The sequence below is a fragment of the Pezoporus flaviventris genome, unplaced genomic scaffold, assembly GCF_033815535.1.
Source record: "Pezoporus flaviventris isolate CSIRO_AGI_PZ_B2104156 unplaced genomic scaffold, CSIRO_AGI_Pfla_v1 ptg000001l, whole genome shotgun sequence".
NCBI classification, from domain to species: Eukaryota; Metazoa; Chordata; class Aves; order Psittaciformes; family Psittacidae; genus Pezoporus; species Pezoporus flaviventris.
This window is the reverse complement of record NW_026892549.1, coordinates 48,564,345-48,579,521: the sequence shown is the minus strand read 5'-3', so window position 1 is coordinate 48,579,521 and position 15,177 is coordinate 48,564,345. Positions and strand designations below refer to the sequence as shown.

Genomic DNA, 15,177 nt, shown 5'->3' with positions numbered 1-15,177 from the left:
AAGTTTGCACTTCAAATATCATTCCTGGTTCTAACTTGTTCCCATTCCATTATTTCTAACTAATCTCAGTCACCAAGATCAGGATACTTTACTGGTTCCAGAAAGGTTGAGTAAAAGCTTAGTGATACTGTGCTACCAGTGCTTTTACAGTGTTAGATGTAATGAGCAGTTGTGTTTGTTGGAGAGCCTAAGAAACACTTAGCTACTGATAAGGTCCTTACATCACAATGCTAAAGACAAAATAACTGAGACAGCTTTCAAATGTTTGTTATTTGATAAAGTCACATTTCTGCAGTAGTTAGTGGATAACATATGTATATCTTCTGTTTAACACAGAATTCCTTTGGCAGTCAGCAGTTACAGAATATGAATCAATAGAGCATTCAGAACCTTTAAAAGTAGCCTGATTATTATTTTATTCTTTACTAAGTTATTTTAATTCTGTTCATGCCTACTCATTCTTCTAGTTATTATTGCTTTTCTGTTTCTATTGTCAAAGGCTTCTTTCATCTCTTCATTTTTTTCTCCTCTGTCCCAGAACAGTGGCCTTCTTGTGGCCATCTGAAAGGTTGTATCAATTTGAGCAGCTCTTCCTAAAGATTAAGCTGTCTTGCAGGAATTTGTGCCATTTGTATTTCTTATTTTTTTAATATCTGTTTTAGTGTTTCACCTAATGGAATATTTATACTTGAAGCAATAGAGGAAAGTTAAAATACTTAGAGAGAAACAAGATACTGAGTACTTTTTTTGTTGCTTTTTGTCTTGTTTTTTGTATGGAATGGTGATGTCTGCTTGTTTTTTCCTCAGTATGCCCAGCAGCAGGTGCAACAAGTGCTGGCAGAGCTGACTGACAGCAAGAATAAACTGACCTGCGACAAAGGAAAACTTCAGGTACCTCTCAGCATCGTATTTGTCAGTTCAAAAGGGAAACAACCTAATGTAAGGTTGTTTAATCTTCTCTCTTTGGTACTTAATTTGCAGGGAAGTGCTTATTGATCTTCTCTACTTAATTTGTGTACTGTCAAGCACATATTGAGAGTTCTGTATCAAAGTCATCTTCGATCCTGCTCACATTGCCTTATAGGGTGACAAAATGCTGTTAATGTAGCATCTCTAGGATTTGTGATTATTAACTTGCTTAATGTGTGAAAAAAGTAGAAGGACTAAGAATTGTTTCTTATTTCCAGGTTCAGAAGCATTCCATACTCTTGGCACTGCTGCAAGCATGCAAGTTACTCAGAATACTGTCACAAAACTCTAATAGATGACTGATTTTCCTGCTCCTTTTCCTAACGATTTATTGTACTGCAGGTGGCAAGCCTGCAGCACCAGCTGGACGCAGCAAAGGATGATAGTAATAAGGCAACAGCCATGCTGGAGCGTGTGTTAGCATCTCGTAACAAGATGAAAGCAACACTGGATGTGATACAAACTGAGCTGGTGCATAAGGACACTGAAATCAACCACCTCAGAAGAGACAAGTAAGTGAAACTGATACTGTTTCTGTGGTCTATCAGCAGTGTGGAGAAGACTTAAGAGTTGAAGTGTGGCATCTTCCCCATGGCTCTGGCTAATAAGCTATACAGCAAATTCACTTGAGAAGTTTCCTACATGCTTTCCTGCAACATTGAAACATACTTGGTACCAGTGAATCAAGTACACCAAGCGCTTGTAGCCAACTTCACAAGCTTGGCAGGCCTTGTGCATCATGTGTAAAGTAAGTAAAAACGTATGTAACTTCAGTGACAGGCAGAACTTAATATGGTTAAGGTAGAGAACCAAACTGTGAGATGGTCACCTCTTCAGAGATGTGCAAAAATTGACTTAATGCATGATTTTACAATCCACTTTCCATTTTCAGGAGCCAGACTCAACCAAAAATACAGATGTTGGAAAGAGAACTGAAACACTGCCAAGCCAAACTGGTTGCCATGGGAAAGCAGCACCGTAGCCAGGTAGAGACCACATCTTTCCGTAGTAACAGCCACTGCTGCATTTTTCATGTTGAGCCAAGTACCTTTTTCTGAATACAGTGTGGTGTAACACAATCACGTGAACCAAGGTTAAAATACTGTGTCCACTTTGGGCTGTTGAAGAGACAAATCATTATCCCAGTGTTGAAGGAGGCAAGCATCTCCTTTAAAGAGATTCCTTGGCACAGGTGTAGGTTTTACAGTCTACAGGTGGATACATAGTATGAACAGATATTTTGGAAGTTTATATAGCACTTATTTTATATTCTTTTTCTTATTAGAATGGAGGGGTAAAGAGTCCAAGGAATTGCTTTCACCTTTCCTCATAATACTTGGTGTCACAAAGATTACCTCTCAACCCAAACACAGTCAGTATTGGCAAAGAACACTTTTTTCCAAGAAAGTCACGCCTATATGACAAGTTGTTCTGATCCTTCTGACTAAGTCAGTCAGTGGATTGGCATTGTAAGGATTCCCATGTAGATGCCTGTCCTTAGGATGTGTGTAATCAGACAGTTGGTGAATACACTGTTACTTCCTCTAAGTTAATACTGACTGGGAAAGGGAAAAAAATAGTCCTTCCTAAGCTTTTCATTTGGGTAGGTATAAATCTGATTTGTTGTTACTGCACAGGTGGAACCACTCTGTAAGGCACTAGAAAAAGCTAGAACAGACAAGAAGAAACTTGTTCTTTGTTTGGAAGAATTTTTGCAGGTCAGTAACACCCTGCAGAGCAAGCTGATCCAAACTCAATGTGAACTGAAAAGTAAAGAAACTGAGAATCAGCAGCTGATGCTCTACAGGTAAGAGCAAATCCATAATAAACACTTGAGGAGAAACAATACACTAACATCAGATCTTTACGGCTTTACTCATCCATCAATATCAGCACTGACTGTATGCTGAGCCAGCAAGATGATAAAGATAGGTTCGTGCAGAGCTAAAGAAATGGGCTCTTTCATTCATTCCCATAATGACTCTTTGACCTACTCTGCTATACTGAAGAACTGCTTACCAGGGTCATTATGGCACTTTTACACACAGCTTTTCCCTGAGGATAGCAGATACCACTTCCACTTTTGAAGTGGCCTGCAGTAGCTTTAGCAAAGACAGCAGAGAATAGCTGTTTAAATTCCCCACCCAAAATTGAATGTCTGTAAGTAAAACCTCAAACCTAAGTGTAGGTGCAGTCAGAGTTTCCTCATTATCCTTTGTCTAAACAGGCTTAGCAATCTTCTGAAGGAAAGTAAGTTGTCCTAAAGTGTTTCTTTCCAAAAAGTCTGTTTACCTTGCATAGGTATTATGAACTTCCTTTTAAATAAATGGAATGTGAAAGACTAGAAAACACATTCCAATGTTTAAAAGAGCAGTAATGCAGAGAGTATATCCAAAAGTATTTACAAACTAATTGTCTTTCCTATTCTTGTATTTAAAAGCTAAAACAAATATAAATGTGATTAACTGAATTTGTTTCTGCTCTTGAAAGGGAACAGTTAATGGAAAAATACAAGACTGAGGGAAAGATGTGTGCTGCACACTTAGAGTTTTTGAAGAAGCAGTTTCAAATTGAACAAGAAGCTTCCAGGAGAGCCACATGTCACGAATCTGCTGAGGTGAGAAGGCATAGAGATTAAAAGATTTCACTGACAATTTTACAACAGAACAAGGGGAGCTCATCACAAGTATCTGTCTCCTTTTCCATCCATCATGAAGTTGTCCATCACTTTTATACAAAACCCAGGATTTTATCATGTGGTGGACGGGCATTTTGGCAGCCATCCATAGTGTTATCTGTGCTCTCTTCACTGTCTGAAGTACCACCCTATGTCCCCCAGAACTATGTACCTCACTGTACATAAGATCTAAACACTGGTTTTCAGTCATGCCAGTAACTTCAGGAGGATAATCTGGGGTTTTATAGCAATCTCCAGGGATAAAATACTGGTTTGGAAGTCTGCTTTGTTTCTTGGGGGGCTGGATCACAAGCATAACCTTCACCTGTGCCAAGGCGGGATCAAAGCCCAGCATAACCTTAATATTACTCAAATCCCAGCATTCACTTTCCCCTTTATTAGAAGGGTATTAAAGAAAAGTCAAAACACCAGGTGCTGTAACATGCTTCAGATACAGCAAATCAATTGGGTGTGCTGCTTATTAATTGTTATACAGAACAAACTAATTCTTCTGTTAATGTGAACTCACTTTTTCCTCTTTCCCCTAGATAAAGAAATCCCATGAAGAAGAATGCTCCAAACCGGCTGAAGTTTCCTGTGCCAACAGAGAGCTACAGCTACAGGTAATAGAGCTGGAAAAGTCTTTTTCCAGTTATAGGATAAAGCTAAGAAGTCAAAGAGCTCAAGTCAGACAATGCCTGGCCTGTAAAGCTAATGCGGAAAGGATAAAGGTATGCACACATTTTTCAATAAAGGCAGATGTCCTAGTTGAGAACTCGTTTCTCTTACTGAGTAGGACTGCTGTTAATCCTTTGCAGTGGAGCTAGACTTGAAAATAAAACTAACTTTGGACTCAAATTCTGAACAGAAGATGATAGATCAATAGCACAGTAATTGTGTGGCTTCTCCTGTCATCCCTCCAGACCTGTATCAAATATGATTCCATAGAGTCCCATCTCCCACTAGATTTTTATAGTAGCGTTTGTCCTCTTTATTATATTGTCAGGTAACGTGATAACGGCATGAAAAAGTGGTGAGACACCCACGGAAGCATTTTTGTGCAAAATCCATAGGCTTGTAAAAAAGGTGGTAGAAAGAGTTTATGAACTCGGTTAAAAAATATTCTTACAAGTCTTACTGCGCCTGCTCCAAAAAGCCCAAGTTACAATTTAACATACATTCACTGTATATCTGACTTAAGAGGGAGACAGTTTTAGGGTTTTTTATATGATAGAACTCCAAGATATTTACACTGGGACAGTCCTTCCCTTACATTGCCATTTTTTATTTGTGCCATGAAAAAACTGCATATAAATTAATGTTACTTCTTTTTCTACTCAGGAACTGGAAAAAACAGTCAAACATCTGAAGGAATATAAAGAGGAGGCAGAAAAGAAACTGAAGGAAGCTAGCATAGACTCAGAACAGGTGAGAGTAGTTAGCATTAGAATAATAATTCATAGAATCATAGAATAGTTAGGGTTGGAAAGGACCTTAAGATCATCTAGTTCCAACCCCCCCTGCCATGGGCAGGGACACCTCACACTAAACCATGTCACCCAAGGCCTCATCCAACCTGGTCTTGAACACTGCCAGGGATGGAGCATTCACAACCTCCCTGGGCAACCTATTCCAGTGCCTCACCACCCTAACAGGAAAGAATTTCTTCCTTATATCCAATCTAAACTTCCTCTAAATTTTAACCCGTTACCCCTTGTCCTATCACTACAGTCTCTAATGAAGAGTCCCTCCCCAGCATCCCTATAGGCCCCCTTCAGATACTGGAAGGCTGCTATGAGGTCTCCACGCAGCCTTCTCTTCTCCAGGCTGAACAGCCCCAACTTTCTCAGCCTGTCTTCATATGGGAGGTGCTCCAGTCCCCTGATCATCCTTGTGGCCCTTCTCTGGACTTGTTCCAACAGTTCCATGTCCTTTTTATGTTGAGGACACCAGAACTGCACACAATACTCCAGGTGAGGTCTCACGAGAGCAGAGTAGAGGGGCAGGATCACCTCCTTTGACCCGCTGGTCACACTCCTTTTGATGCAGCCCAGGATACGGTTTGCTTTCTGGGCTGGAAGCGCACACTGAAGCTGGCTCATGTTCATTTTCTCATCGACCAGCACCCCCAAGTCCTTCTCCACAGGGCTGCTCTGAATCTCTTCTCTGCCCAACCTGTAGCTGTGCCTGGGATTGCTCCGACCCAGGTGTAGGACCTTGCACTTGGCATGGTTAAACTTCATGAGGTTGGCATCAGCCCACCTCACAAGCGTGTCAAGGTCCCTCTGGATGGCATTCCTTCCCTCCAGGGTATCAACTGAACCACACAGCTTGGTGTCGTCGGCAAACTTGCTGAGGGCACGCTCAATCCCACTTTAAAGTAACAAGATGTTACTTCAGCATATGCACCAAGTGACCCTTTCGATCTCAGATACAGGTCTCTGGTGAAGTGCATCCTTGGCCTTTCCAAGTCACATTTATCATACTTTAAAAAAATCAACTAACTAAAAAAAAAACCCAAACTAACAAAAAAAAAAAAACTTTAGTATTGTTTTGATCTTTTCTGTGCATCACTTTGATTTCATGGGGCTTATAAGAAGAGCTTTTATCCCATGCAGACTATTGTTTTTATCAAGCTCAGGAAATCTGTATTAACCAACCAAACAGAAGTGTTTGGGCCATGTAAATTGCCCCACTCAGCTGCCCTTGTGTCACTCTACATGTGACATCATGCAAAACCACATTTCACACACCCACCCACCCCAAGAAGTCATTTGTCCTTGCATCACCTTATCCCTGCACTACTGTACATAATATCCAAATTATTATCATTTGCATAGGTTACTATAGTAGCCTGGGGTGAAAATCTAGTGGGTTAGATATTTTACAGGGTATTAACCAGCATAAAGTAAAATAAAAGGAATAAGGGTGATGTCTTACATGCTGTTTATCGACACAAGTACTATTCTGTGATAGAAAGAGACCTTAATAGCAAGAGAATATTTCTACACCACTCTTCAGGCAAAGTCAGTCTTCCCTTGCCTTTCTCGGGAGTTTGTGGTACTTAATACCCATTTTTCCCCCCATTCTTCCAAAAGCCTTTCTGGTTTATACTGTTTTGGAGACCACAGTTGACATCATTGCCCCCCCCCCCCCCAATGAAGAGGGTATCATGAAGCGCTCCTATCCCTATGAACAGGAGAAAGAATGGATAAGAAAAATTGTGAAAGAAGGTGTATGCTGATCTGCGTGCTCTTGCACAGAGCTCAAGAACTGGAGCACAGCATGCACTGACTAGTCTCTCTGCAGTTCTAATTACACTGTCTTGCCTAGATCACAACTAGGCTAAAAGCAGCTCACCGTTGGTTCAAATCCCACTACCAGCAGCTAGAAGCTGTGAAAAAACACCACCCAAAGACCTGTGAAGACAGCAGCCCCAGAAAAGAGGTAAAGGAAGCAAACACATTTGGTTCAAAGAGGGAAGCAAAGAAAATAGGCAGCGGAAATATTTGGTAGCTCCTTATCAGTCAGTAATAGTTTCCTAAATTTCCTTTTGTAGTTCTCTACACAGGGGTAGAAAACAGACCCCTCTTCTAGTTTAGTTTGCTTCCTCCTCTTTTCCCAAATGACATACTGAAGCAGCAAAGAATATTACAGGAAAAAGACTACTTCAAGGGACTGTTTCTGTACTTAGAAAAGGTTGTATTGCACATTTTGTTGGTGCACATTAACCAAATACTTGTCTGAAAGCTAACAGCTAGTAGATTTCTTTCTCTACATTCACCTGTTTCAGTGGTTCTCCTTCCCCAGATCCATGCCTTTTACAGATACCTTTTCAAAAGCTACGCTTACCTTGTTTGTGTAGATTCCTCAGCCTTCTCCATAATTGATAGTTCTTATAGAGTCATGTAATTAGCCTTTTAGAGATGTATGTATGAAACTGCTGAAACTTTAGCCTCTTCTTTAGTAAGGACAGAGATTCCCCGAACAGTCACCAGCTTCATAAAACACGGCATCTTTTTCCAGGAGAAAAAGCAAGAAGAATATCCCACTTACACCTCCCTGGACACAGCGAGACCCAGCACTTCCAGCTCACCACCAGGAAGGCCACGTGAGTTGGGCAGGAAATGAGCAAACTTGTCTGGATGATTCCCAGTCCAGGGAGAGCATCACCTGCCAGGAGGAGACTCCCAGCTAGCATGCAGGTGCTGGAGAAATTGGGGACTTCAGCTGATCTCACATAATTAGATAGGTCTGTAGCACTGAGAAGGTATTGCAGATAAAAGGTGCGCACAGGGGACTTAGGGTTGCTTGTTTAAGTCATAAACTGATTTGAAGTAAGTCATACCTCTCACCTGGTCTTTCTGACTCAGATTCTTTGCAATGTGAGACTGATATAACTACCATTTGTAGCAAAACAATTACTCTTTGAATGTTGATATGCTGCATCTTTCTTTTCATTGCTTTTCTTTTACCAGCTGTAGACTGGCAGGTGCTATCAAAACAAATCTCTGACTGGTTTGCAGAGGGTTCACATGAATGACCAAAGGCTGAGTCGTGTGTGTGGCTGGATGCTGACGTGACTGGAACAGGGTGGAACTGGCAGGACTGGCTGCTTCTAATGGCAGATGATATCTGGGTCATGAGAGAACACAAGCCTTGGGCTTTAGGGAACGCATTAGGTGTGTGATGTTACACCACACATCATCTTACCTTCATAAGAATTAGTGGAATTTGTTCAACCTATCCTACTGTGGAACAACACACTGGGGAAGGAGTAGTTGAAGCAGCTGACTAACATCATAATATGTTGAAGATGATTATAACATAGACAGCTTTCATATTTGTTCAACGAAGGATCAGCTCACCTTCCTCAGAGCTTACTCTTCCACATGGTTCAGTACAACCCAGCTTCAGTGCAAGTGTTCTTGTATGCTGATTTGCTTCAACAGAGCTGCTCACAGGCTCCTCTGTGATCAGTGGTACTATTTATTTCTGTGAAGTCTATACATGTTATTTGCAATACTTTAGTGGGGTGGGAAGTCTTGCATACCTGTGGAGCCTGGGGGACACACTCATTCTACTCCTCCAGAAATTTGGTCCTAAACTGTAACGTATGTGATAGGACTCTAATTCACCATGATGTGAATCTCTTCCTGAAGCAAATGGCTGTTCTAAGGAACAAGGGGTGGCTGAGCACACTATTGAAGCTAATGCACACCTGAGCTTCATTAAATTGTAGTGCTTAAAAACAGGCCTATGCATGTTTACATACAGGCCTATTCATGTTTACACACAGGTCTATTCATGTTTACACTGAATGATTAAGTAGGTTGCCTAACAAGGGACAAATGAGTGTGCCCTTAGCCTTCCAGAAAGGACAAAGCACATGGCAGCTGTGTTTGTATGAACTGTATGTTGGCAGGGCAACAGCACCAACCACCTCTGTTTTCCTTCTGTGGGAGTTTTTACCAATATAAGGAGTAGCTAAAGGGATGTTTTTTCACCCCTTCCTTGTTCCAGAATCCTCTGCTCTCTCTAGGGCCATGCATCTGTAGTTACTTTGATTATTGACGTGCTATGGCCATTAAACTTGGGACTTACATTTGCATAGTGACAGTCTGTTCCAGGTTCAACACCTCCTGTTGCTTCTTTTAGGCCTGTTTGGGATTTAGGGTGGAAAGCAGTAAGATAGGGTGTAGTTGTGAAGGATTACTGTATCCCAGTACCTTTAAATTTTAGCATGACCTTAAGTTTTGACTATGTCTGCTTTAGCAAGCAATGCTGTTCTGTGGATCACATGCAGAATGAAAGAGCTGGTCCAGATGTCCAGGATGTGTCCTGGACTAGGTTCTTCTTGGGATTTGCTCTGGTGTAATCCTGCTGACTGAATGGGCACTAGCAACTGGAGCACTTCTGGAAGCCATCCTCTAAATTGCTTTCACTTGAAAGAAATCTAGTTTGCTCAGAGCCTGCTCTGTGCTGTGAAGCATACCATGATGAGTGGCAGCTCACCCGCTGGAAACATCAGAAGTACACAATTGACAAGAACTTGTTATTTTCTTTAAACACAGTAATTTCAACAAAGCTGTAGTATAATCTAACACTTCTGCCACCTGCAGGATAAATAACTGAGTTCTACGTTGCTAGCCTTTCCCCAGGCTTGGTAGCTGCTCAGCCTCTCTTAGTTACAGCAATATTTGCAGTATTTAAAAATGAGCTTTCTAAGGAGCAAGAAGGTTGCTTGTTCTTTATCTTCCTGTCAGGCTGTGGCCTTCAGCAAATGTGGATGGCAAACAGCTTTCTACACTTGGCAGTGCTGGTATCAGCAGTGAAATCTAAGTTAAAGATTGTTCATCTCACAGCCATAAATGCAAGTTGGATATGGCTAAGGTAAAAAAAAAATAAAATCTAAGTTCTATCTTCATATATAGATGTGGGGGTTTTTTTGCACAAGCATTTGAGGAAGATTTAGATAACTGGCACTGAGACAAGTAATATCTCTCTTCCTTCTGCATGCTCAAAATTGTTTAGCACATCCTTTCAGAACACTGTTTGCTTGCAGTATGAATTTTCCAGTCCATATTGACTGGGTTTCATTAAAAGCAAGTTGGCTGACAGCAACCAGCAGTTAGCTGTGGTCCCATAAGTAACTAGCTACTTGTTGCCTTGGGAGGCAACATCACAGCTTGTTTTCTGTTCAGCAAACTACTCAGCCATATTTTGCTGTAGCACATAACATATAGCCATACATATAACTATATATGTAACTACGTACTCTTTATTTATGGTAAAGCATAATTTGCTGTATTGGAAGCAGTATGCTTCCACCATCATATTTTCTTGAACTGTCAGAACTAATTAAAACCCCAGACCATTTGCAGTGTATGTGAAGTAAGAAGCTGTATGATATTAATTTTTGCTCTATTCAGTAGGATCTGTCTTTGCTGAGAATGAGTAAACGTTATCATTATCCTCAGAATTTTTATTAACAAGTTCAGAACAACAACACAAGTCACACTGATTTTAGTAAATAGAAATCAAACTCCTTCAAGTAGGAGAGCTGCTGGGAATACGAACTCCTAGAATACTTGAAAAAGCGAGCTCTCCAACCTCTGGGGATTATTATGAGCCCGCTGCTTCTGTATTACAGTACTTTTAATACTGCACATTAAAAAAGCAAACCTAACCACCAGCAAACAGGACTTCTTGAACCACCTCACTGGTAAGTAGTTGTAATATTGCACATCATAAATCTTCCCTTAAAAAAAACCCAAAACAACAAGCTGCCCTGGACTTCAGTTTGATTCTGTATACAAGACTGGGATTACAAAGCAGTGCATCAAAGGAGAACAGCTAATAACAGCCAGACCTGAGCATGTCAGTTTCCACCCATTTGTGATACAGTTCAAATATTGGAAGTAGAAGTAGTCCATTAAGCCATGTACAGCACAAGCCCTGTCTGACCACCTACAGAAAAAGCTGTACACAAATCCATTTCCCCAGCACTGCATAATGCAAAAGTTGATGCAGAGAGTATCAATTCCGCCTGCCACAAACCTCATCATACAACTGCGTAGGTATACATCAGCTTCCGAGCCATTCTGATGTTTCCACTGCTCTGATAAATAAGTGACAAGTTAAAGGCAGCATCTCTTCTCAAGTCTGTCTGGTCAGTCTCTATTCCCTGTAAAAATAACGATGGAAAAAAGTTACTATATGCAAAAATAGTATAAAATTTGAAACATGAGTAGCAATGACAGTGGAATCAAATCACGTATTCATGGTTTATATAGGCTTTCAGCTGCACAGAAACTAAAGTAGTAGTATTACTTGTGCCCTCCCTCTTTAGGGAGTTGCCACATGTTGCTAATCACAGAGTTACACAATTACATACTCAGATCAACTGTAAATTAGAAAGCCAGCTCACAAACCAGGAAAGTACTGCCTTAATTTGTCTTAGCATGCAAAGTAGTTGTTTCTTCAATCAGAATGTGAATACTGCCTATATCTTTCACACCGTCACAAGATGCTGCTTTGAACTCCATCACTAACACCCACATTCCTCACTTTACCAACCCTTCCTGTCTTCTAAAGACACTTGCAATTTTACTACCTTCCCAAGCCAAAGCAAAACTTCCTCTCAGACCAGACTTGTAAACATGCGACACATCAATTAGGGTGTTGTAATACAAATCAGAGTAAAACCATGGCTCACAGGCATTCAGGCAATCTTAATAATGGGTCATACTGCTCCAGCATGCTCTTTTATAGCATGAGTGACTAGATACAACTTCCAGATATAATTCATTACATGTAATATATATATATATATAAAGTTCAGCTACTTATTCAGGTGAAGTTGTGTAGTGACCCTTTCTGCTGCTACTTCACTCAGCCTATGAGTAAATCCTTCAAAATTCATAAACCTGTGAAATTAACACATGCTTAAATATATTACCAGGTGACAATAAGGTTTGGGCTTCCAATGACAAGGAATAACAACACAAATTAAAGGAAACTCAATGACATTGATCTTATGTACCTATTTTAACTATGGCTGATATATTATTAACATTGACCTGACTTTATTTTCTGTACCTAACTCGCAAAGAAACGGTACCTCTAAGGTGAGCGGAGGAAGTTCAAGTACTTTCTGGTAATAGTGGATTGCCAGGTGCAGCAATCCCAGCTGGTGAAGGCCACGGCCAAGGTTGTAGAATGACTCTTGACATGGTCCACGCAGGTCCAAGTACCGGTGAAGGAAGGAAAATCCCTGTACACATATTATGCACATTAGAGAATGTTCCCTTTAACAAGATGGCAGCAAAGAATGCTGGGGAAGAGGTGTTTAAGTGTATCGACTTAAACTATGCTCCCCCACAAAACCACAGGCAAGTTGATGGTAATAAATAAGTTGCATTGAATTGTTGAGACTATAAACCCTGTGCTCTGTCAGTCTCACTGCCTTTGGTAACAATGGGGAGATCTCTTTAAGAAATTGAGCACACAGTTAACGAATAAAGTGACTTATGGCACTAGTTCACTAAATGTAAGTGCATATGTACGTGTTTATGCAGTGTACACGCTGGTAAGATTGGTTCATGTTCAGAGAAGCCAACCACCTTGAAAACATAATGGGTTTTGGTTTAGAGGAGCTGAGGACCTGCAGCTTTTATCAAAATCAGTGTAAGCTACAGTTTTTCAGCAGTTTCAGAAGTAATGAGAGCTCAGAATCCTCACTCTATTCAGCTGACTCCCAGCTCAGTGGCCACAGGAATTAAAAAGCATTTCAAGTTAATGAAAATACTTGGTGGAGAGTAGAGGGAATTACTTTTAAAGTCTGGGAATAATCAGCCAGTGATTTGTAACTGGATCTGCCAGATTAAAGGAAAACGTGAAGAAGGGAGCTGAAAAACTGAGGGCAGTCTAAACTGGAGTTCACAACATCTTTACAAAGAGAGCCGTTGAGAGGCACCTAAAATGGGGAAGAGAAAAGAAAGACTGGGGGGGGGGGGGGAGCCCCACTTTATAAGTCTCTAAAGTATTCTCCAACAATGCAGTTTATGAGACACGTCTATGAAGGGCACATGGCATGGGTTCTCTTCTACAGCACTTCTTCAGAGCAAGGCAGGGCAAGAATAATTTGGAAGAAAATCCAGACTACATCCACCAATGCTGAAATCACAAACAGCTGGCAGCTGCTAACATCTATGTGGGTAATCACTGTATATGCACAGCAGAAGCAGCTACATTTGGCTAAAAGGAGAGGAGACTCAGATGGGTATAATTACAGTTCAAAAGCATGTTCATATCTGTGTTCATGTTTTGCCACTTCCCTCTTTTGATGCCATTTTAATTAGGAAAGTTATTTAAACAGAGCATGTTGTAGCCATAACTGCCTGCAAGATACGAGGACAGGAAACACTGTAGGTAAAAACCATCACAGTAACTCACCTGTACCAGAAGAGCATGCCTTTTCAACACATACTTCTGAGAAGCCATGTGGATGAAAGTCAACCCAATACAAAGACTGTACAGAGGTTCATCTGGGTTTGTACGAAAGGCTTGCACATACTGTCCTAAAAGCACAGAACTGAATCAAGATGTTTGTTGTGAAAATTATTCCTGAGGAATTTAAAAGCAGGAAAGAAAATCTTCACATGAGAAGTGTGAACTAAGAGGAGAGATAGTTTAATATACCTACAGCAAAGTACACAGGAAAAAACATGAAAGAAAATTCTGTATTTTCAGTACTCCTTAGATTCTGAAGGAAGAATGCTGACTGTGATGTAAAAGTAAGCACAAGACAGGCAAACACAGAAAGCAAACATAGTCCTTGCTAGGATTTATATTCTGGAGGCCACACATCTTAAGTGTGTGAAGGGCTTGATTGCAAGCAGTAGGTTTACTTCAAAGACCTGTTTAAATGTCTAACCAACTGTATTTGCTCTTCAAATTGGTCTGTTTCTGCCCTTCATCATTATCATTAGACTTCAATTATCTTTGCAAGTTAGTTACATTCACAATGTGTGCTGAAACTGAAACATGCCATTTTTATTATCAAAACTCTTAGTGATGCTTTATGTACAACATATTAAAGCACCAGACTAACACTGTGAAGCCACCTGTAATTTTCTGGCATATGAAAAAAAAGGGCTTTAATAAATCTTTCTCAGAAAAAAGCACATTTACTTGCTATATTTGTTAATACTAGAACATAAATGCTATTACCAAGAGCATGCTTGAAACTGCCAGACACAAACGCATTATGCCCATTCAGGACACACAGTGCATGGTTATCAGGGTTTTTCAGCATCAGGCGGAGACAAAAGCGATGGTGCCGGACATCCTGAGACTGCATAGTAACCTGATTGAAGATGTTCCACAGCTGAGGTTTATTGACATTTTCCATCACCATGATTCTAGAGAATGAAAAGTATACAATAGAATTGTAGATGCTACATTGTAAATGCTGTATCTGCAATAAAAACTTCAACAATTCAGGGAAGATAACAGAGACACTCAAAGAGCAAGTCACTGAGTGAGGCAAAGTTGACAGAGACAGAAGCAATGGTTCTGTCTAAATCAACCACCCTGCTGCACGATGCATGTTTTGGAATCAGAAGTTATCAGAAAGCTCCTTTAGTTTCAATAACCTTATCTGTTTTAGCACAAGCTGAAAAGCATCAGCCAGCTTCCTTTAGCAGTATGACTACAGCCTCAGTGGAAGCAATTCCAGAAGAGTTTGATCTACCTTCTCAGTACCCACCTGATATAGTTGTATGCTTTTCTGAAATTCTTGTCCAGTATTGCAGCAGAGAGCCCAAAGTATTCCAGCTCCTTGCGCTTTTGTCTATCATCATAAAATGAATAATATTCCAGGGAGGAATCCACTAGAAGCTCTGCCTCCTTGTACCGGGAGAGGTCACACAAGGCATATATAGCCTTCAGGAGGAGGTTCCACCAGTCATCTTTTGTCAGAACACTCGTGAGAACAGCTAAGATTGCTAAAAATATCAAAGTCAGGA

The 15,177-nt window shown here is 40.6% G+C and overlaps 3 protein-coding genes across 6 annotated transcripts in view; 1 reads left to right on the top strand and 2 right to left on the bottom strand.

Annotated features, from left to right (window-relative positions):
* CCDC150 (coiled-coil domain containing 150) overlaps positions 1–8,552 on the top strand; it is a 37,686-nt gene extending 29,134 nt beyond the window's left edge. The window contains 9 exon segments of the mRNA XM_061454066.1: positions 808–891; positions 1,312–1,481; positions 1,862–1,955; positions 2,607–2,776; positions 3,460–3,586; positions 4,195–4,377; positions 4,988–5,074; positions 6,980–7,093; positions 7,673–8,552. Of these exon segments, the coding sequence (XP_061310050.1) occupies positions 808–891; positions 1,312–1,481; positions 1,862–1,955; positions 2,607–2,776; positions 3,460–3,586; positions 4,195–4,377; positions 4,988–5,074; positions 6,980–7,093; positions 7,673–7,777 (1,134 nt within the window). The 3' untranslated portion in view covers positions 7,778–8,552.
* PGAP1 (post-GPI attachment to proteins inositol deacylase 1) overlaps positions 1–15,177 on the bottom strand; it is a 164,333-nt gene that overhangs the window by 86,561 nt on the left and 62,595 nt on the right. The gene's annotated exons all lie outside the window — the stretch shown is intronic.
* Positions 1–15,177, bottom strand: part of GTF3C3 (general transcription factor IIIC subunit 3) — a 43,335-nt gene that overhangs the window by 12,743 nt on the left and 15,415 nt on the right. For 2 of the 4 annotated variants that reach the window (XM_061457189.1, XM_061457165.1), the window contains exons 15-19: positions 14,919–15,156; positions 14,381–14,571; positions 13,604–13,728; positions 12,270–12,422; positions 10,617–11,333 (exon numbers count right to left, since the gene is read on the bottom strand). In XM_061457189.1, the coding sequence (XP_061313173.1) occupies positions 11,211–11,333; positions 12,270–12,422; positions 13,604–13,728; positions 14,381–14,571; positions 14,919–15,156 (830 nt within the window). In that variant the 3' untranslated portion in view covers positions 10,617–11,210. Of the gene's footprint in view, positions 1–9,680; positions 10,035–10,616; positions 11,334–12,269; positions 12,423–13,603; positions 13,729–14,380; positions 14,572–14,918; positions 15,157–15,177 lie in introns of those variants that run through there. The other 2 variants (XM_061457172.1, XM_061457181.1) reach the window with 2 other exon arrangements.